This window comes from Sciurus vulgaris, assembly GCF_902686455.1.
Source record: "Sciurus vulgaris genome assembly, chromosome: 2".
Classification (NCBI taxonomy): Eukaryota; Metazoa; Chordata; class Mammalia; order Rodentia; family Sciuridae; genus Sciurus; species Sciurus vulgaris.
In genome coordinates, this window is record NC_136462.1 from 30,735,035 (window position 1) to 30,756,767 (window position 21,733).

Consider the following 21,733-nt stretch of genomic DNA (forward strand, 5'->3'; position numbering starts at 1 on the left):
AGAACAACAGTAATGAAGAAGCACTTTCACTGAACACTTTGTCATAAAAGTAGGTAAATGAAAGAACTATTAGCCCCGATAGCTAGGAGAGCTGGTTCCTCTTTTCCCCAAGTTACCTCTTGGACCTGACCACTGTCCCTTCCCTGTTGCCGCATCGTCCACTGATGGGAACAGTGCCTCCAGAAACTTTAGCAACAGGAGGCAAATAAATCTGGTCTGTTATAGAACTGTATTATAAACAAATTTAAAAACAAACAAAAGAGGACCTGAGGTAAACATTTTCCAAACTAACTACATGAAATTGCTCATTGCCTTAGGAAATCAAATTACATGCACAACTCTTTAATGAAGTCATACATAATAATCTCTAAAGAGTTGTGCACATTTTATTAGTGTACTTGACCATACTAAGCAAATACGTCTTTATTAGATAATTACATGGCCCTTAACATTAGAAAAGAATTTTATAATGTTAATGTACTTGAATAACCCTGTGAGCATAATCTGTAATCCCATTTTCTGAGGGAACTGACCAACAAAGAGAAAAGTGTCCTTAGGTTACTTTTGTTAGGGTTTTTTTTTAAGCCATTTACTTATATCAACTTTTATGATTCATGATGTGATTTGACATACTTTCTAATTTGCTACTTACAATGCAATGGATTAGACAGTAGTTAATGACATTACAATTTACAGATGAATGAACAGAAGCTCAAAGATATGTTTCATGTAGTACTAAATGGCAGCACTTACACTGAATCCAAGATTTTCTGAAACTTGGTACAGAGTTCTCTCACCTACTCCATGTTGATATTCTCTCATTTAGAAGTCTTAGCCACTGCTTTCCTTGGGTATATCTCAATTAGGATGAATGGTGAAATATCTAATGAGAGGACACTAGACAGCTCAAGACCTTGAATAATTACACAAGCATGGATTTGTATGGCCTGGACACAGTTCATAAATTTGAAATTAGTCGCAAATATTTTAAACATGGAGAGTTTTTATGTGAAAAATGAGGCTCTTTTGGGGGCTGGGGTTGTAGCTCATGGTAGAGCACTTGTGTAGCACTTGTGAGGCACTGGACTAGATCCTCAGCACCACAGAAAAGTAAATAAATAAATAAAGGTATTGTGTCCATCTACAACTAAAAAAATTTTTTTTTTCAAATGAGCCTCTTAAGAATTAGAAAATCTGGCAAATCTCAGGCTTTCTCTGTGGCAGCAGTGCCCTTGGGTTGCCTATTCACCACAATCCCTGCATTATCCCCTACACTCACCCAGCCGCTCACATTTTGTTACCTGCCTTTAACATTGTAGACATTTGAGTTGCAAATCCTCCCTGGGCTATTATGTCACTTACTTTGACTATATAAAAATCACCTTAAAAATTACATTATTTGTACTAGAAGATCCTCTTAATATATTGTTAATATACTTTTTAAAGTTTGTATTCTTTTGCATTTGTTAAATGATATCTTTAAAAATGATTGTTTTAAAGAATGCCTGGTTAAAAGGTAATGCATGATTATGTTGTTTTTCACCTAATTCTTGAGAACAAAAAATTGTGTGGTACTTGGTACCGCATCTGCATTCTATTTTAAATTTCCTAAATTTTTTCCTCTATGAGAAGTTAAACTTAGTGCTTCACTTCCTTATGTATCCTTTTCTTTAAAATGGAGGAATATCTGCCTTTTTTTCTTCCTTTTTGTTTTTTTAATTCTCATGATCTTTCTTGTATAGATTTTACCTCTTATATTTTATTGGTAAACATTATATTTAATATTTGGTTTACTTTTCCTTTTGAAGTGCATTATGATGAATTCCTAGGGGGGATGAAAACAAAAGACAAGTAATCAGAAGATAGTTTCTTTTTTTTTTTCCTGTGACATGATCAAATGTTATATTAAAGGTCTTGATCACTGACCTTTTCTACATAAAAGAAAAAAAAAAAAAAAACACCAATCTTATATTTTTTCACAGCATTCATGACAACCCAGTAGTTCTCGAGCCTCAAGTAATAGTATTTAAAACATGCTAGGGGTTGCACTATCCATTACAAAGATGAACAAGACAATCTCTCTTTTCTTAATCCAACTACTCTCTTGTTTTTAGGTGACTATTTCATGCCTCCTCTTTTTCCTTAAACCTCCAGTTTCTTAATCTATTGTTTTCAACTTCCTACCCTTCTATTCAATGTATGATCCTAACTGAGGCCAACTCTCCACTACATTCTTAGTATGTCTGCTCTTATTCTAACAACGACACCTGCTTTCTCCTCCATATCAGTTTTCTTTCCTTCATGGATCATTATAAAAACAAAACGTCTTTTTTTAAAAAGTTTCTTCTTGGTGCCTTCAGTTTCTGCCATCCTTTTTATTGATCCCATTTAATCATCTTTTTCACTCCAACAGAGCTGCTTGTTCTTGTCAGGTCTTCTTTTATATTATTATTCCAATGAGCCTGTCACCCTACTTGGACCATCAGCAGGATCTGACATAAGCCATCCCTCATACCCCTTGAAACATTGTTCATTTGGAGTTAAGAGATCATACCCTCCTGACTTCCTTTATCCTTCTTCCTTCCTACTTCTCAGTCTAGTGTGGACTCTTTTCTGCCTGCACCTCTCCCCTGATGATCCCATTGAATGTCATGACTTTAAATACTATCTGTATACTGATGGTTTTGAAATTTTTATCTTCGACCATCTTCTCTGAACTCCATAGTGGTATTCTGTCATAGAAACAATATAATAGGAGTAAAGTGCAGATTACTTCTATTTAATCCTAGTCCAGGCACTTACAAGCTTTGTGACTATTATCTACCTTATGTGATTGATGTAAAGATTAAATGAATAAATAAAAGTGAAACATAAGGGACTGGGGTCATAACTCAGTGGTAGAGTGCTTGCCTAGCACATGTGAGGCACAAGGTTCCATCCTCAGCACCACATAAAAAAATAAATAAAGGTATTTTGTCCATCTACAACTAAAAAATATATTTTTTTAAAAAGTGAAGTATAAAACAGCTTCCTGTAGTAGATAAGTGCTAGGTATCATCATTACTCACTTCCACTTTGATATCTAATAGGCATCTCATATTTCAACATGTCACAAACCAAATTTATGATCCCTTTTCCCAAAACTGTTCTCCCCTGGTCTTACCCATCTCGGTATACAGCAACTCTCTATCTTCCTATTCTCCAGCCAAAAATTTCGAATGATCTTGACTTTCCTTTCTCTTAAAACTTACATCCAGTTGATTAGCAGGTCCTGTCTGCTGTAGCCTAATCATTTCTAACTATGCCATTACTGCTCTGGTCCAAACCAGCTGCTCCTCTCACATGAATCATTACAGCAGCATCCTGATTCTCAAACTGTTGTCATTGCCCCCCTACCATCTCCTCTCAAGAGAGCCTGAGTGATCTTTTTAAGACAGAAGTCCAGTTGTGTTGTCCCACTGTCCCAGATCCTCCAGTGGCTCCTGACATCAGAGTAAAAGCAAGGCCTTTTAGACCTTGAAGGGCACTGTACATGAATCCCCTTTGTCCTTTTTCCTCTTATCTGGTCCTACTCTCCCTCTTACTCTCTATGTTCAAGCTACACTAGCCTCCTTGCTAATTCCTTAAACACCAGATATACTTCAACTTTAAGGCCTTTCTATTCTCTATAACCTCTCGTTCAGAACACACATCACCAGCAATTTATGTGTGACTCACTTTCTCTGTCTCCTTCTCTTTGCTCAAAAGCCCCATCTCAATGAGGACTTTCTTGGCAATTATATTTTAACATCTAAATACCACCCTTCTCCATACAGATACAGATATGTCCCTGTTTTCCTTCCTAACTTTATTATTCTCATCACCATTTGTCATTCCACATATTTTACTTATTTGTTTCTATCTTTCTAACTAAAATATAAGCTCTCTGAGAACAGGGGTCTTCACTTATTTTGTTCACTGCTGAATCTTCAGTTCATAGAATAGTATGTGATCTATAATAGTTTCCCCCACAGTATTTGAGTTTAGTAAATGAATAAATGACAAATGTACTGTTCTCAAGTTCACCTTAGGAGTCAGATAGTGTTAAAGAAATGGCTACCAATTTGTTGAACAATAACAGGTGCTACTGGAACAGAGAGGAAGAATGAACATGAGAAGTTGTGATTCTAGCTTTTATTTTAGAAGGTGACACCTAAGACCAAGATTTAAAACTATGAGTTCCAGTTAAGAAAGAGTCTTCAGATAGAAGGAACAACACTACCAGGGGCATTGGATGAGAGGGAAAATGCTCCACACTCATTTAATGCATTCAGCTTAGGGATGTGGAAAAGAAAACAGAAGGTGCAATTCAAGTTTCACACATGGATGACCAAGGGGATGGTGGAGTTATGAGAAGGGATATAATGAATTTGATTTTGAACAAATTTGAGATACCTGTAAATTTTTCATTTTAGCTCTTATATACTTCCCTGGCACATGCACATTTCTTTCTCTATATATATATATTTGAAATAAGAGCCTAATGTTAGAAGAATCCCCAGGTCTCTCCCATACCTCACCCCAGTTAAACTGATTTAGCAAACTAAATGAGCTAAATTGCCTCTAAAAATATCTTTGCTCTTTGGCTCATGATATATTGTTACCCTTATTTTTCCCCATAGCCTTTAAGTGTCCCCTCTTATTTAAGAAACTGCAGGAAATAGTGTACCTTTTTTTTTTTTTTTTTTTTTTTTTTTTGCGGTGCTAGGGATTGAACCCAGGGCCTTGTACTTGTGAGGCAAGCACTCTACCAACTGAGCTATATCCCCAGCCCCAATAGTGTACCTTAATGTCCCAGACTAAAAGTTATTGTACTTTTAATGAAGTAGCCATTAGAGATGGCTGAGAAAAAATTTGTTTCTGTCCATTCACTGCTTTGGGGAATATTCATTGTATTCATTCATTACACCATTCTGTTCAGAAGTTCAAATACCAAATTATAGACTTTCAAGGCCTGTCTTCAAATTTAAAATAAAAAATGAAACTAAGTTCTCTGTAAAAGAAGTCTCTTGTTCATTTATTAAAAGGCACACTGGTGGCTGGGGATACAGCTCAGTTGGTAGTGTGCTTGCCTCACATGCACAAGACCCTGAGTTCAATCCCCAGCACCATAAATAAATAAATAAATAAATAGCATACTGTATCATAGTTGCCTGGCTAATATACAGTTATTACTCTGTCATTGACTGGATTATCTCTATGTGTAGAAGTGACAGAAAGACTGACCAGTGATTCTTAACACACTGGGTACCCTTGAAGACCTTTGGTTTGTAGCTGAAAGAACTTTGCACAGTGGAAATGCAAATCATTGTTGCTCAGAAAGAGTGACTTGCTCTGGGCCTCCTACTCAAATTGGTTTATTTGATGCTGTTGCTTCTGAATAGTTCATAGCTACGCCAAATTATGCATCCCTGTTCTTTATAGCATTTCTTTGCTTTAGCTTACATTAGGACATCTGCTTAACCTTTCTGCTCTTATCTATCATATCTCCAGTGGTGCTGTCTTGCCTCTAAGTATCACTTCTGTTTATATCAGTTATCTCCATAGTGATCTTGGGAATCATAGAATTTTAGATTTGAACAGCACCTAAAATGTGAGTCACAGTTTAAAATAATAGGATATAAATACATTTGTCAAAAAAAATGAGGTAGCAGGATTCAGGGACACAATTTCAAACAGCTCTAATGTTTCAATATAATGAATTATCTTTCCAAAATAATTTAATTAATGATCACTTTCTAAAAATTGTGATGATTTGCATCAGAAGTCAGCAGACTCTGGCCCGCTATTTGTTTTTGAAAATAAAGTCTTTTGGGAACAAATCCACACCCATTTGTTTACTTATTGTCTGTGGTAGCATTTGTACTATAATGCAAGACCTAAGTAGTTGCAATAGAGATTATGTGGGCCATAAAACCCAAAATATTTGCTATTTGGCCCTCCACAAAAAAGGCTTACCAATCCTTGGTTTTAAACATTTTTTGAAACTCACTCCTCCAACTCATTTTTCCCCAGTATTCTTCATCAATATGTAAAATGAAAGAGAAATATAGAGTTATTTAAGCCTACCAAAAATATCACCATTTTGTTATCTTCATCTTTTTTCAATTTATTTTGTAAAAGTGACTTCTCCTTTTAAAAACAATCATACTCTGGAAATATAGGTAGCAGTTCTTTGTTGTAGTTGGATATTTCTTTTTGTTTTTAAATATATTTTTTTAGTTGTAGAAGGATACAATACCTTTATTTTATTTTTCTGTGATACTGAGGACCAAACCCAGGGCCTCACATGTGCTAGGCAAGCACTTAACCACTGAGCTACAACCCTGCCCAGTAGTTGGAGATTTCAGTTGCATTTTACTGTGGACAGTAGAAAATGGTCTTACAGTGTACTGCGCTTAACTTACTATTTGTCATTTTTGTAACCATTTTATGTTCCTTTACCATTTTTTATGTTAAGATTACCTGTGTATTTCTCTTACTTGCAATACAAGTTTCCTGATTTACTAATTTTTAACAAATCCACTCACCTGCTATCATTTTCTCCAGTGTCAGGGCTTGCTTAACTGCTATTTTGATTTATATTTACCCATAATAAGGGTTTAAAGCAGATAATAATTTTTAAATTCTAAGCTATTTAAAGAATAGACTGGTTATTTGAAAGTTGTGTCTTCATTTGTCATTTTCACTTATAGGTTAACTTGATTCTTCTGTTTAGCTTTCACTAGTTTAAATTCTAAGTTATAAAAGTTCTATCCATGTTAGATCCATTTTCTTTCTTTTAAGAATTAGCAAATTTATCTTTATTATGAAATTTTTCATGACATTGACACTACTCAGCATGAATTCCCCCTGTAAACTCAAAGTTGTTATTAAAATAGAATGTGTTGAAGATGGTGGAATGAGACAAACATCATTACCCCATGTACATGTACACGAATGGTGTGACTCTACATCATCTACAACTGTAGAAATGAAAAGTTGTACTCCATTTGTGTCTAATGAATCAAAATTCTGTCACGTATAACTAGGACAAACAATAAAAACATGTTGGAATAGTGGTTATGAAATAATTGCTAATATCTTACATTTACTTTATCACTGCTACCCTAAAGGGGTATTTATACCACTAAAACGTATGTAGTTCTGCATTTCATATTTACTCTGAGTTAGTTTTCCCCCATCCCTTTAGTTAGCCAACTTTGACCTGATCTCCTTGGATTAGTGGTTTAAGTAGATAGTTTTAAAGTAAACAAAAGCAAAAAAATTTTAGATTCCATGACTTTTATCTTAAGAGTGCCAAGGAATCTTAGTTTATATTATCAGAATGAAAGACTCTAAAAGTTTACAAATAATACAGAAGTGTTGCTATTATAAAATATCTAAGAGAAAATCTAGACAATATCAGCTATAAGCATCTTTGAATATTAATATCTCAGTACCTAACTGAAGTAAGTGTAATGAGGCAAATTCTAGTGACATTCCAGAACTGGCACTCAAATATATGAATACAAAAAGAATTCATGTTATCTTTCCCTATTTAGAAATAGCAGAGACAATGAATATGACAAAAACAACTTCTCACTAATACATTAGTACAATACCATACCAAGGCATATCTCAAAAGGCACAAAAGTTTTCATAACCATAAAATTGGGCCAAGAATATGTTCTATTTGTCTGAATATTATAAGGAAGCTAACTGGAAAACAGTCCCATTATAAAATGGCCTTTTATTTTTCTCAGCTTCAGTCTTTCAACCTTGAAGTAGTCCTCTCTCTTTCCTCAAATACTGAACACTGCAGACTACAATTATACAACGTACAGATTGATAAAACTCAAGTGTCTTACGCAGGATTTTCAGTGCCACTTGGCAGCCTTCTGTGTTTGTTGACTAGCCATCTTCCATTTCTTACAGCAGATAGTTAGCACATTTCTTCTTTCAACAAATACTTCTTAAACTCCTACTCCATTCCAAGCATTGTTTAAGATTAGGATACAGCAGAGAACAATACAGATGAGGGAAACAAAGTCCTCAGAGAACTTACCTTTCAGCAAAATATTAAATGTTACATAAGTATTAGTTAAAAATGGGCAGTTAACCTTGTTGATGGGGTGACCTTTTTTTTGGTCCCAGATTGCCTGGAACAGCCCAACATAACACCATTCGTAGGTTTTAATAGTGCCCTTTTTCATTTTCAAAGGAGTTCCACTGTGGACAGTAAATTGTATGACCAACCTAGTTCTAAACCTTTTACATACATGAACTCATTTTCATTTTATCATCACTCTCTCATGAGATAAATGAAATTGTTAACATCATTATACAGATGTAAAAACTGAAATATAGCTAAGTTAAGTAACTTACTCTTGGTCGAACCAGACAACAGCTTGGTTCTTGGTTACTATATGCTATATTGCCCCTAGGACTGCTACTCTAAATCTTTACTGTTTCATACTGCCATCCTTCCTTTCTCACGCCAGCAAAGTAAAGCAGTTAATGTCATCTCCTTTACAAATAGATTTATGCTTCTTTGGATTGTAATTCTCCAACATGCCACTTCCTTTATAAATCTGTCTTCATCTCTACTCTTTTTCTTGCCATCTCTCCATTATGGAAGAAAGGACACCCTTCTGCGTATCTGTAACTTGTATTCTAGCTCCATACCATCCTGCCTCCTAGAGGAATTTGTTTTCTGAATTACTCTTTTTTTTTTTCCTGGGCCTCATGTCTCCGTCTTTGTACTGGCTTTTCCCACTCAGTGTATAAACATGATCAATTGTCACCATTGTTGAAAGTAACTCTTTCAAGAAGTTTTACTATTGGGAGGAGTTTTAAGTTTTTCAATAGTAATCTAATGATGATAAATGACTACCAATTATTTATTACCCTATTTAAATTTTAGGTACTATAAGTAATCTGTAATACATTTAACTTGCAAATGTTTTATAGATGAAGAAATTGAATCTCAGAGGGCTATATCACTTGCTTAGCTTATGAATATCAGCACAAAATTCAGACTATTATTTCTCTTACTCCAAAGCCTATTCTGTATCTAGTATAACATGCTAGTTTATCACACATCTCTCAGACTTCCTTTGATCTTCTGCCTATACCCATTGCCCTGTAGCTCTCCTCCTTTTTACAGAAAATCTTTTTAAAGGAAGTATTTAATACTCATAGATTCTTCTTGCCTTTCATTTACTTCTCAACCATTTTAGTTTAATATTTACTTCTTTATCAGTCAGGGTCCTCCAGAGAAACAGAACTGACTGGAGTGTGCATGTCTGTCCATCCATTCCTTTTCTGATGTTTCAGGGATTTGCTCAATCATATGTTCAATGATTAAAGAATTGTTCCTGTACTTCCCGTCTCAAACTGACTTTTACATCTCTTCTATTCTCTTTGTTGATAGTACCCTCTCCACCCAGTTACCCAATCTAGGAATTCAGAAAAAATGCTCAACTCCTCCCTTATATTACCATTTAAAGCCTTCTCATTTCCATACCCATCGCCAAGACAGCTCAACCCTCATTTTGTCACACATCCAATCTTTTAGTCATCCTGCTTCCCTTTGTCTCTTTCCAACCCATACATTGCTGCCAAAGTTGTTTTAAAGGTGCAGATCTGTTTTGTGTTTCACTTGCTCCAATAGCTTCTAATTGCCCACAAAAGATCCTTAGCAGGCATACAAGGCCCTCCGTGATGAAGTCTTTCCTTCCACTTTTCTCCCACTATTCCTCACTCACTCAGCCTACTTTCATGCAGTTTGAAATATTTACAGAGCCCCAGACTTGTGCGTTGTTTGCTTTCAGGTCTTCCAATTCTTCTACCTTGCGCGTCCACTTTATTACGCCTCTACATCCCTACTCCCATACTAGGGCATGAAGAAAAATTATTTCGGAACCTAGGTTCTGAAATAGCCTGTTCCAGTTCCACAAATAGATTTGACTGTGCCTGCTGTCTGGCATATTGGACCTTGTCTTCAGCTCTACTATAACATTTATTACTGTATTTTTGTTTATCTAAGTATCACCTTTCTCTGGACTATGAACTTTTTAAGTATTTTCTCTTGCTAACAAATTATAAGCATTCATCAAATGTGTGGTGTTGGTGAACCTCAGGAGTGGACCACAACAGTTCATTTAAATAAGACTGTGCCTCCCATTATCAAGGATTCTGGCTTTGGGCACATGTGGAGGAGAATGGTAGTTGGGGTATTTATTCTCTTGTCTCATCTAGAGGCTGCTGCTCCAAACTTAGCACCAGCTTCCTTTTGATCTGTATTTCTATTATGATCCGATACCTATTCTTGGCCTTTGTTTTACTTTTGTCTTATTTGCTTGTATCCTTCGAGCAGTTGAGAAGGATTTTGTTAAATTACCATTGCATTCCATCATAGGAGAAATACAATATCAGTTCTCATATGATTCTTGTGTATGAAAAAAAAATTTAGCCGGCATAAAGAAAATTCATGTAATAAGAGGTTTTTTCCCCTTAGTTTTTAAATTATCCTGTGTTTCCAAAATGTCTCCATATATTTAATGTCAAATTAAAAACTAAAGTTTTATGTTACACTTGAGAGGATAAATAGTATGTTTTAAGGATGGCTAGTAGAATAATGAAGACTTCTTGCCATTTTTAATATGAAAATTTCAAGTAACCAAGGATCGTACTATTCACATTAGGGTCAGAGGATAGTGGAAGGATCAGCATTTAGACTTACCTTTGACTTTCTACTCTATTTGTAGAAGCTACTTGTGGTGTAACTCCTTATGCATTTAATATTTAATATTTATCTGACTCTTGGTTTTCTTGGTTGATTTTTTAAGTGGGTGAAGAATCTAGTTATAAATTCTTTACCCTTTATGGAATGTGATATCTTGGTTTTGAGTCCATCTGTCCCTTCCCCCCTTACTTAAGTTTATCTTATTGTTTCACATTGTGTTTCTAAAATAATGGCTTTGGCTTGTTTTTTCCTGAATGTTTCTGCAGTTTGGTTTGAGTATCTGGCTTTGGGCACCCCTCCTGAACTTGGACTTCGTCTGTACTTGCCACTTTTGGAAGGCAGAAGTCAGTATTTTCTGTGGAAGATGACTTTTTTTTTTAATACTATATATGTGTGTCTCTCTCCCTCCCCTTTTTTGGTTTCTCTTAAAAGACTGGAAAGAAAGCAGTGAAAGCAGTCCTGTGGGTATCAGCAGATGGACTTAGAGTTGTGGATGAAAAAACTAAGGTAAGATTTTTATAAGCTTAAATATAACTTCTCATAAAATTTTTTATCCCTAATGATCAAATATGCCACCATTAAGCTGTTATAAACACTATATCCTTCCACCTTGTCCAAAGTACAGTCTTTTAAGAGACTTTTTAATGTTCAGGAAACCAATTTAATTACACATTTACCTTACAAAAAATGGAATTGTCTCAACATTTTGTTCTACATGACATAGCATGTTTAATGTAGTAAGCACTAGCATTTAATGTTAAATCTGAGTTCTATTTTTACTCTTACATATTTAAAAAATTTTCACCCCCACAAATATAAAAGATGGTATACCTTTTACCATAAGTTAAAAAAAAAATTTAATATGACAGGCTATATCTGAAATTTCTTCTTGTTCCTTAAGAAAACACTATTTTTAGAAAGTGATAGGTAAACTAATTAATGTGCTGTTTAACTGGAAACCCAATATAAGTGAAAATGTTAAGCCTAGCGAATAGCTCTTTGGTTAATGTTTACTTATGATCCAAACAATAACTCAAATCCTAGGTATCATTTTGTATTTGAGAGAAAGTGGTGCTAAATTACTAAATAAGAATAGACACATTGACTCTGCATCAAGAAACCATATGTATTATGTAAATGCATTTAATCATTAATTAAGATTTCCTGGGACTTGGATTGTAGCTCAGTAGTAGAGCACTTGCCTAGCATGTGTGAGGCACTGGGCTAAATCCTCAGCACCACATAAAAATAAAAAAATAAAGGTACTGTGTTCATTTACAACTAAAAATATTTAGGAAAAAAAAAAAAAGATTTCCTAAAAGACCTAAGATAGTGAAAAAGTTTAACAAGATGACAAATTTGTTTTTAAAAAATCGAATTTCATTGGAAGGAAGAACATCTGTCAGGTAAAGAACAGTTTAAATAGGAAATTTCCTTGATAAATTTTGAGTGGTTTAATATTAGCTGCATTAATTTAGTTCTTAACACATGGATAGTAGTAATTGGTGGTTTGTCACTTTTGGATTCATCTTTCCACCTTTATATTTAGCCATAAGCAGGGACTAATACAATTTTGGGATGAGTGTTTGTGATAAGATCACACCACGATCTGCTCAAATTTGCCATGGTACAGAAGCCAAAATTTGAGGTCCCTAACCTTTGAGCAAGAAACTATCAATTTGCCTTGTTATCCTATCTCCCCACCTGTGTCTACCTTGCTTCTACTTAAGTGTACCTCCTTAAGAATATAGTAAATCCTGGATAGTTTCTTAGAAAAAAAAAAGAATAAATAAATGAATCGTGGATGGAAAATGAAATTTATATTACTAAAAAAAAATTTTTTTTTGAAAGTAACTTCAGAAGATACAGCAAGGTTGCACAAATGCTCCTATTGGACTGATCCTCCTGTAAACAACTGTAAACTCTGAACAAAACAACCCAGTTATTTGAAAGCACTAGAGAATAACCCAAATTAGGCAGATTCTGGAGGGAAATTGACACTTGGAAGAAGGAAATGGCACTAAGTGATTTCCCATTTCAGAGCTTATACCCTTCGTGCAGACCCTAGTCTATATATCATACAAAATAGCCAAAACTTTAATAGAAAACTCTTAGTCATTCTAGTCTAAAAAGAAGACAGAAATTGAAGCAACAGCAACTACCAGAAAGTGAAGGGGGAATCCTGGCTATGAGAGAGCCAAAGAGGAGGAGCCCCAAATTCTGTTTATAAATTCCACCCAAATCTCTGATCTCTGAACCATGCAGGTATGAGGCAGACTCTAAATAGCTCAGACAACAATATAAAAACTGAGATTTAAGCAGCTCTCCAAAAGATGGAATTGGCCATTTGAGTGTAATCAAATTAACTACCTGCTAAAACAAAAAACACACTTCCAAGGAATGTAATAGAATCCAGACTCTCTATAAATAATATTCACAAAATCTACAATACAGGGTAAAATAACTTCGCATACAAAGAACAGAAAAAGTATGACTTGTTACAGAAAGCAATAGAGACTAAACCTGGAGACAACAAGAATTTTAAAGTAGGTTTTATAACTCAGTAATGTTAAAGGAAATATGCTGATCTTGAATGAATAACTAGAAAATCTTGGCAGAGAAACTATGAGTTTTGAATGTTTCTGCAGTTTGTTTGAATATCTGGCTTTGGGCACTAAATGGAAATTATACATATGCAAAATATAGTACCTGACTAAAAAAAATTCATAGATGGGGCATATTATTAGTTGAAAAAGCAAGGTATGGCGCAGTATATATTATTACACTAATTTGTGTAAAAAAGTAGGAGCATGATTATCATATTTTAGCTTATATTGCAAGTAAACCAAAAGGATTAAACATTGATTTACATATATTATCAAACTGAACATGCATCTACCATGAAAGAGATCTAAAACATAATGTACCAAAATATGTTTTAGAAATGGAGATGAAACAAGGTACAGTGATAGAAGCCTATAATCCCAGCTATTCTGGAGGCTGAGGTGGGAGAATCAAAAGTTTGAGTCCAGGGCTGGGGATATAGGTCAGTTGGTAGAGTGCTTGCCTTGCATGCACAAGGCCCTGGGTTCAATCCCCACACCGGAAAAAAAAAAAAAAAAAGTTTGAGTCCAGTCTGGGCAACTCAGGTCATGTCTTAAAATTTTACCTGAGCGTGGTGGCATACTATAATTCCAGGTGGCTTGGGAGGCTGAGATAGGAGGATCATGAGTTCAAAGCCAGTCTTAGCAAAAGCGAGGCGCTAAGCAACTTAGTGAGACCCTGTCTCTAAATAAGATACAAAATAGGGCTGGGGATGTGGCTCGGTGGTTGAGTGCCCCTGAGTTCAATCCCCAGTACCCAATAAAAATAAAAATTAAAAATAAATAAAATTTTACAAAGAGCTGGGAATCTAGTTCAATGGTAGAACGTTTGCCTAGCATGTGTGAGGTCCAGGATCAATCCCTAGTGCCACCAAAAGGAAAAAAAAAAAAAAAATAGTAGAAGTAGTAAGAGAGCCATCTGGATAAAGATGTCTCCTAAGTCAAATTCTTGCTTTTCCAACTACTAGATACAGATCTATCCGATAGCCTAGTTGCATCTGATGTAGGGATTCTGTATTGTAAAATGAACCTCCTATGTTTATTTGAGATTAACTTAATGAGTCCTCTTCCTTTGTGCTTCCCATTTTCTAGGACCTCATAGTTGACCAAACTATAGAGAAAGTTTCTTTTTGTGCACCAGATAGGAACTTTGATAGAGCCTTCTCTTATATATGTCGTGATGGCACCACTCGGCGTTGGATCTGTCACTGCTTCATGGCTGTCAAAGACACGGTAAATCCAACAATTGTATTCCATCATGGATATTCTCCGCTCCTTCCAGGTTGTATCAATAACCTTGTAATCCCAGCAGCTTGGGAGGCAGAGGCAGGAGGATCACAAGTTCAAAGCCAGCCCCCTAAGCAACTCAGCAAGAACCTGTCTCTAAATAAAATATTAAAAAAAAAAAAAAGGAGGGGCTGATGATATGGTTCAGTGGTTAAGGGTCCTTGGGTTCAATCCCTGGTGCCCAAAAAAAAAAAGGAAAGAAATTATTGCATGGTAGACTTCATGTGTGGTGCCAAGAGTCAAACCCAGGACCTTGCACATGCTAGGTTAATGCTTCACCATTGAGCTATATCCCCAGCCTGAAACTTCTAATTGTGTTTTAAAATAAAGAATAATTTCATCCTTCATTTAAATTATCCAATATTCTGACATAAAAGATGAGTCCTTTAGATGATGGTGATCTTACGACATATAGCATTGAGTATGTACTTTCTGGATTTATTTAAGTTCAGACAGAATAAGGTACTTGTAAAGGCAACAACTCAATAAAGTTCTTGCCAAAGTTTAATTTGGAAGTGAAGTGGTGTGGCCATGCTCTAAAATTGGCAAAAAAAAAAAAAAATTTTTTTTTTTTCAAAGGTCTTGGAGACAATGGTATAAACAGATGTCAGGAGCCTTAGACCCTGAGTTAGATCTGGGGCCCAGTCCTAGTTCTGATTCTTACTGTGGGTCAAGTTACTTAACATTCTCTAAGACTTAGTATTCACTTCTATAAATGGAAATAACTTGTGAAAACTAAATTAGATAATTATAAGCGCCCTTAATGTAGATTCTGGCCAACAATAACTGTTGGAAAAATTGTTGCTAATATTGTCAAAGCTGAGGTGCTTTGAGAAATTAATTGAAATAACTACTTTTTCTTCCGTTCTCAAGCCACAAACACTGTATATTTTGCCAGCACTACATTCATGAAATCCAGAGTTAAAGAGTTTTCTAAAATCTTAATTTTAAAACTGCTTTTATTGTCAAGTGGTAACCCTGCAAGCTATTTGGATGTCCTAGGCCAGTGGTTCAACTATACCAGAATCACCTGGAGGCTAGGCCCCACTCAGAATTTTTCATTCACTTGGTCTGAGGTGGGACTTGAGAATGTGTATTATCAGTTCCCAAATGATGCTGTTGATGGGGAATGAGGGTGCACTTCAAGAACTTCTGCCTTGCTGGAACATAGTAAAGCTCAATAAATAGAATTGTAGTTATTATTACTTACTGAAGTATCCTATACACTAAGATAATTTAAATTAATTCGGCATATAATATATTACAGCTTAATTTGAAGCTGGATTTTGCAACATTTTGTCTTATTTAAAAACATGTACTTGTGTGTCATTGTTGGTACCGTAACTCTGAAAAAGCTTTAAGAACTTTATGCTCTCTCCAGGGTGAAAGATTGAGCCATGCAGTGGGCTGTGCTTTCGCAGCCTGTTTAGAGCGTAAGCAGAAGCGGGAGAAGGAGTGTGGAGTGACTGCCACTTTTGATGCTAGTCGGACCACCTTTACAAGAGAAGGATCATTCCGTGTCACAACTGCCACTGAACAAGCAGAAAGAGAGGAGATCATGAAACAAATGCAAGATGCCAAGAAAGGTATAATCTGTTCTACTACAATGTATTTATTTAATGAAGTTCTCCCCAACAGGTTAACATTTTGAAGCTATCAGGAACATGTTTTCTCATATTCAAAGAGAACCCTTGGGGCTGAGGGTATGTACTTATATAAAAAGAACAAATAAAAATAATTAAATAAATAGAGTTAACACTTATTCTAAAAAGAAAAAAAATTACTGATTTTTGGGGTGGGGCTGGGAGAGTCTCATTATGTTACCCATACTGTTCCTGAACTCCTGGACATAAGCCATTCTCCTATTTCAGCCTCCTGAGTAGTGAGGACTACAGGAACATGCCATCACAACAGACTGTGACTTCTTGTAAGCATTTGTGCTAGGACACCAAAGAATAAAAATCATACTGGCCAGGCGTGGTGGCACATGCCTATAGTTCCAGCTACTCAGGCTGAGGCAGGAGAATCATGTGAGTCCAGGAATTTAAGACCAGCCTGAGGGCTGGGGATATAGCTCAGTTGGTAGAGTGTTTGCCTTACAAGCACAAGGCCCTGAGTTCAATCCCCAGAACCAAAAACAAACAAACAAACAAATAAACAAAAAAAAAGACCAGCCTGGGCAACAGAATGAGACGTCCCTCTCAAAAACAAAACAAATCATGCTATCATTCTAGACTTTTTATCTAAATAATATTATTTAGTATGCTTTAGTGATTTTCAGACTAAAAGCTTTTGGATTTGTTTTTGCAGTGTGGAGCTCAAGCCCAAGAGCCTCATACATGCTAGGCAAGCACTCTACCATAGCTACAACACCAACCCTGAAAGCATATTATTTAACCCATTTTGTCTCATTTTCCCAAGCTGTAGCTCACCTTTTAAAACTTAAATACATAATTTTATTATACATAATTATAGAACAAAATTAACATAATATATAAGCTCTAGATTGTGATTTCCAACGTATTAATGCACCTGTGTTAATTTTGTTGAAATAGTCCAGAACTGAAAATTTAGGATCTGATGGGTTAACGTCACCAAATAATATTGCTACACATAGCAATTGACAAAGAGATTGATTTTTGAGATCTACAAAGGATCATGAAGGTTGGGATAAAGATTTGCCATAATCAGACTGGGATTGAACTGGTACTCACATGGAAAAAAATCTTATTTCATGGTTTAATACAATTTTAAACTTTTATTCTGCATCTACAAATGCATACTATCCATGATCTAAAGATTCTGCTTTATAACATTTTTGACACCTACTCAAATTCATATTTATTTAGAACTTTCTGACTTTGCCTCTCCCAGAGTCACCCTCCACCAAAACACATTGAAAACCATGAGCCATCATTCTTTAAAGAACCTCGCATGAGGAGTTAATTAAAACTGAGGTGTTTTAAGTTTTTTGTTTGTGTGTTTCAAATTAATTTTAACTTACAATCACTACATGAAAATAAATTTTTAATATTTGTGTTTTAGTAAGCATGCCATGTGACACAAAAACCTTTGTGTGTCTGAAAATAGAGAATTCGCTTCTAACCTATCGTTTGAGAGACAGGAGAACAAGATGAGTAAAAGCACGAGGGCTTTTGGCTTCCTGGGCTCTGTAGACTCAACATATTTAAAGATCGTTGCTAAGGTTCTCTTTCTCTTAATTTTCTTGAGTTGAAACAGATAAGACAGTTGTTGGTTCTTCAGTGGCCCCTGGCAACACTGCCTCATCCCCATCCTCTCCCACTTCTCCCACTTTGGATGCCACTGCCTCTCTGGAGATGAACAATCCTCACGCCATCCCCCGCCGGCACGCACCAATTGAACAGCTTGCTCGCCAAGGCTCTTTCCGAGGATTTCCTGCTCTAAGCCAGAAGATGTCACCCTTTAAACGCCAACTATCCCTACGCATCAATGAGTTGCCTTCTACTATGCAGAGAAAGACCGATTTCCCCATAAAAAATGCAGGTAAGTAGCATACTCCTGATTCACTGGGCACTCTAGCACTAAAGCATTATCATCACTTCTAGTGGCAACACAAATCCCATTTAAACTCACCACTCCTCTATGAAGCTGGTTGATGGTTGTATCTTATCTTTTTTCCCCTGGGAGAAAACTAAGATCCTTGGAGGGGATCATTAATTTCTCTTCAACAAAGATAACAGCCATGATTTTTGCTCACAAGGCCAGAAATTGTTTGTCCTGATATAAATTGACCTCTCAGTCATCCTGTTTACAAACATCAAGGGTTTCAAGTTTCCATTCTTATTCTGCCGCTTGGGACCCAGGAAGAAATTAATTAAAGAGGCTTTAGAAACATGTACAGTTAAATAGCACAACCAGCAGATGAACCAGAAGAAATGGGTGAGTGTTCTTTGTCCTTGTGGCTGGTTGGCTCCTTAAGGAAGAAACTCTAAACAGGTCTCTTGTATAAACCTAAGATCTGTTATTCCTCAGATACAGTTGCCTTGCTCATATTTATCCATTATCTTTCAAAACTGTCACACAGGCCTTTATGTGGACTCTGCAGTGAGCCAGCCCCTAAGCTCTATCTTCATCATATGATCCAGAGTTAAAGTATTAGATCTGGTTGGGCTTTTATTGGGCTCTATTTTACTTCCCTCTGAGATATGGCAAGATATTGCTCTAACAGAATGTGAGGAAATTCTGTATCAATAGGCACTGATAAAACAAGTACAGAGTTAAATAAATTAACAGGTGAAACTAGGCCTAAAGAACAGTTGAGCTAGATAATCAATGAGGGTCTTTTCAACTCTTAAATTCATTTAAAACCTGAAACTCCAGATGTTTCAAGTATCTCTTTTCAGTATCCCTCTGGGTCTGGTGGGGAACAAAAACTATTCTCTTCTCACAGATGTGCAAAAATTTAGCACTTATAAGTAATTAGCTTCCTCAGTGATACAAAAGTATCTTAGAGCCAATATTTAGAATGAGTTTCTAGAGTCTTACACTTCAGCTCACTTTTTCTTGTTATCACAGTTCATGTACTTGGTACTGATGGCTTTGGGAAAAAAATGAGATTTATGACATTGTTGTAGTTTATTACAGAGAAAAGCACTGAGCAACCACTGGTGCCAGACTTTACCCCATATTTCTGATAAAATTACTTAGTGGCTTCAAAACTTGACTCAACTATATATAGCCTTGGGCACTGGTTGGAAGGCAAACAGGTTACAGACATCTCTCAGAAAAATCCATCCAGCTGAACATCTTGACACAAAAGGAAAAGACCAAATTCCTGACAGTGTTATGAGAGGAAATAAAGAAGTTTGAGGATTTGGAAGGAGAGAAGATGTACTTTAGTACCTGAATTGTTGACATTTTATACTTTTCCATCTGAAAAGCCAGTGGTGGTCAGCTAATTTTTTGAAGCTGCTTTTGAAGCCCTAAATTGAGCCTTTTTCTTCCATAAATAAGAGATAAAATGTAAAATGTCAGCTTATATCATACTTTCATATTTCAGGATTATCCCATTTTTCTTTCTGGAACCATTTTCTGTTTGCTTTATAGTGCCAGAGGTAGAAGGGGAGGCAGAGAGCATCAGTTCCCTGTGCTCACAGATCACCAATGCCTTCAGCACGCCCTCTGAGGACCCCTTCTCTTCCGCACCAATGACCAAACCAGTGACAGTTGTGGCACCACAGTCTCCTGCCTTCCAAGGTTAGTGCCATCTGACCTGCTCAGTTGCTCTTTTTAAAACTAGTCTTTTTGGTATCTGCTCACTAACTGCAGGATGCATCCTGAGCTTCCCCAAGCTCGTCAGACCCATTGTCACTTTCCATAATTGACAGTTTCTTTGTGCTCTGTTCCCCTTCCTATTTCCTAAGATGTCTGTGTTCCTCATTATGCATGTATATGCCCATCTTTCACCCACTTATATTAGAAGCTTTTGTAACCCACTTCTTTATTTGCTACTTTACTGTTACGTATCCCAGTTTTAGAGAAGCAGTAGTCATTGGGATTGGTTTTAGTATTATCTTTTTTATAGTGCAGTGGTTCTCAACCAGGAACAATTTTGCCTCCTCAGAGAAAATTTGGCATTCATTGTGTGGAGACATTTTTGGGTTTCACAAGTTAAGGAGAAGGGATATTTTTATTGACATCTGGGTAGAGGCAAAGGATATTGCCAAACATCCTTCAGTGCACAGGACAGCATTCACAAAAAAGAATTATCTGGCCCAAGATGTCAACAGTTCCAAGGTCAAGAAGGCCTGGACCCCCCTAGTCTCTACCTGTCACAGAGGCTCATAAAGAAAAAAGTACTTCTTTTGGCTTTCTAGTTATGTCATATTCTTTAACAGTGCCTAAATTTTGCCTTTGTGATATTGAAGAGTTACTACAAGATTTTTTTCTGAGATACTGAATTAATAGTCCATATCGACTCAGAGGTCAACAAAGAATGTGTGTAACTTAAATTAAAGACCTCTAATTTGAGTTTCTGATATTTCCCATCCCATTTCTTTTGAGAGAGAGCTTAAGAGTTTTGCCCTGGAGATAACAGCTTCTTCCAATGGGAAGAAGCTACTATATACTTTGACTCCCAAGTCAGAGTCAGTCAGTGTCTGTCTGTCTCTCTCTTTCTCTGTCTCTTCTTTCTTCTTTCTTCTGTCTCTTCTTTCTCTCTTCCCCTCTCCCCCTCCCTCTCTCTTTAAATAAATCTTTATAGTCATGTGCTTTTCTTGTTTCCAAGTAACTTTTCATCTCTTCTAGCAAACACTTATAATACTAATGATAATAGACACAGTGTATTTGTACTGAGCACTTAACACAGTCCACATTGTGGTAAGTACTCATGCATTATCTTATTTAATTCCCACAACAAACCTTTGAGATAGACATTACAGATAAGAAAAATGAGGCTCAGAGAGGTTAAGTAAATTGCCCAAATCATACAGCCAGAATTTAAACTCAGATCTTCTGAATATAGTACCCATATATATCCTACTCACCTTACATGTTTACAAGGCACTGGGTATACAAAATTGGATGGAACATAGTCCTTTCCCTGCCTTTAAGGTGCTCCCAGACTATAGGTGAGATGTATTTTTCAGACACACTCTGGGTAAATAGTATCAACACAACAAGCATGGATGCCCAGTTCTAAAGAGGAAGTGTTTATATTGAAAGGCAGGGGAAGGTGCTTGTCTGTCTGCTCCATACTAAATATGATAGAGCTGGGAAGGAATAGAAACTGATGAGTAGTTACCTGGAGTAAAAGAAGAAACATTGGGAGATTTTAATAAAGTGATATGAGGAGAGACTAATAGGCACTTTGAGATATTATGAACATTATGAAAGGGGGAAAATCTTCCAAAAGGAAAGAGATGTATAAAATTAATTCTGTAGCAAATTACAAATTTGTTAAGCAAAAAAAAAATGTAGCAGGACTGGGGTATAGCTCAGTTGGTAGAGCGTTTGCCTCACAAGCACAAGGCCCTGAATTCAATCCCCCAGCACCGCAAAAAAAAAAAAAAAAAAAAAAAAAAAAAAAAAAAAT

The 21,733-nt window shown here is 36.0% G+C and overlaps 1 protein-coding gene across 22 annotated transcripts in view; it reads left to right on the top strand.

Annotated features, from left to right (window-relative positions):
* Positions 1–21,733, top strand: part of NUMB (NUMB endocytic adaptor protein) — a 167,296-nt gene that overhangs the window by 141,552 nt on the left and 4,011 nt on the right. For 21 of the 22 annotated variants that reach the window (XM_079129778.1, XM_079129781.1, XM_079129779.1 and 18 more), the window contains 5 exons: positions 11,201–11,275; positions 14,464–14,604; positions 16,040–16,244; positions 17,890–18,183; positions 19,747–19,896. In XM_079129778.1, coding sequence (XP_078985904.1) covers positions 11,201–11,275; positions 14,464–14,604; positions 16,040–16,244; positions 17,890–18,183; positions 19,747–19,896 — 865 coding nt within the window. The remainder of the gene's footprint in view (positions 1–11,200; positions 11,276–14,463; positions 14,605–16,039; positions 16,245–17,889; positions 18,184–19,746; positions 19,897–21,733) is intronic. The other variant, XM_079129761.1, reaches the window with a different exon arrangement.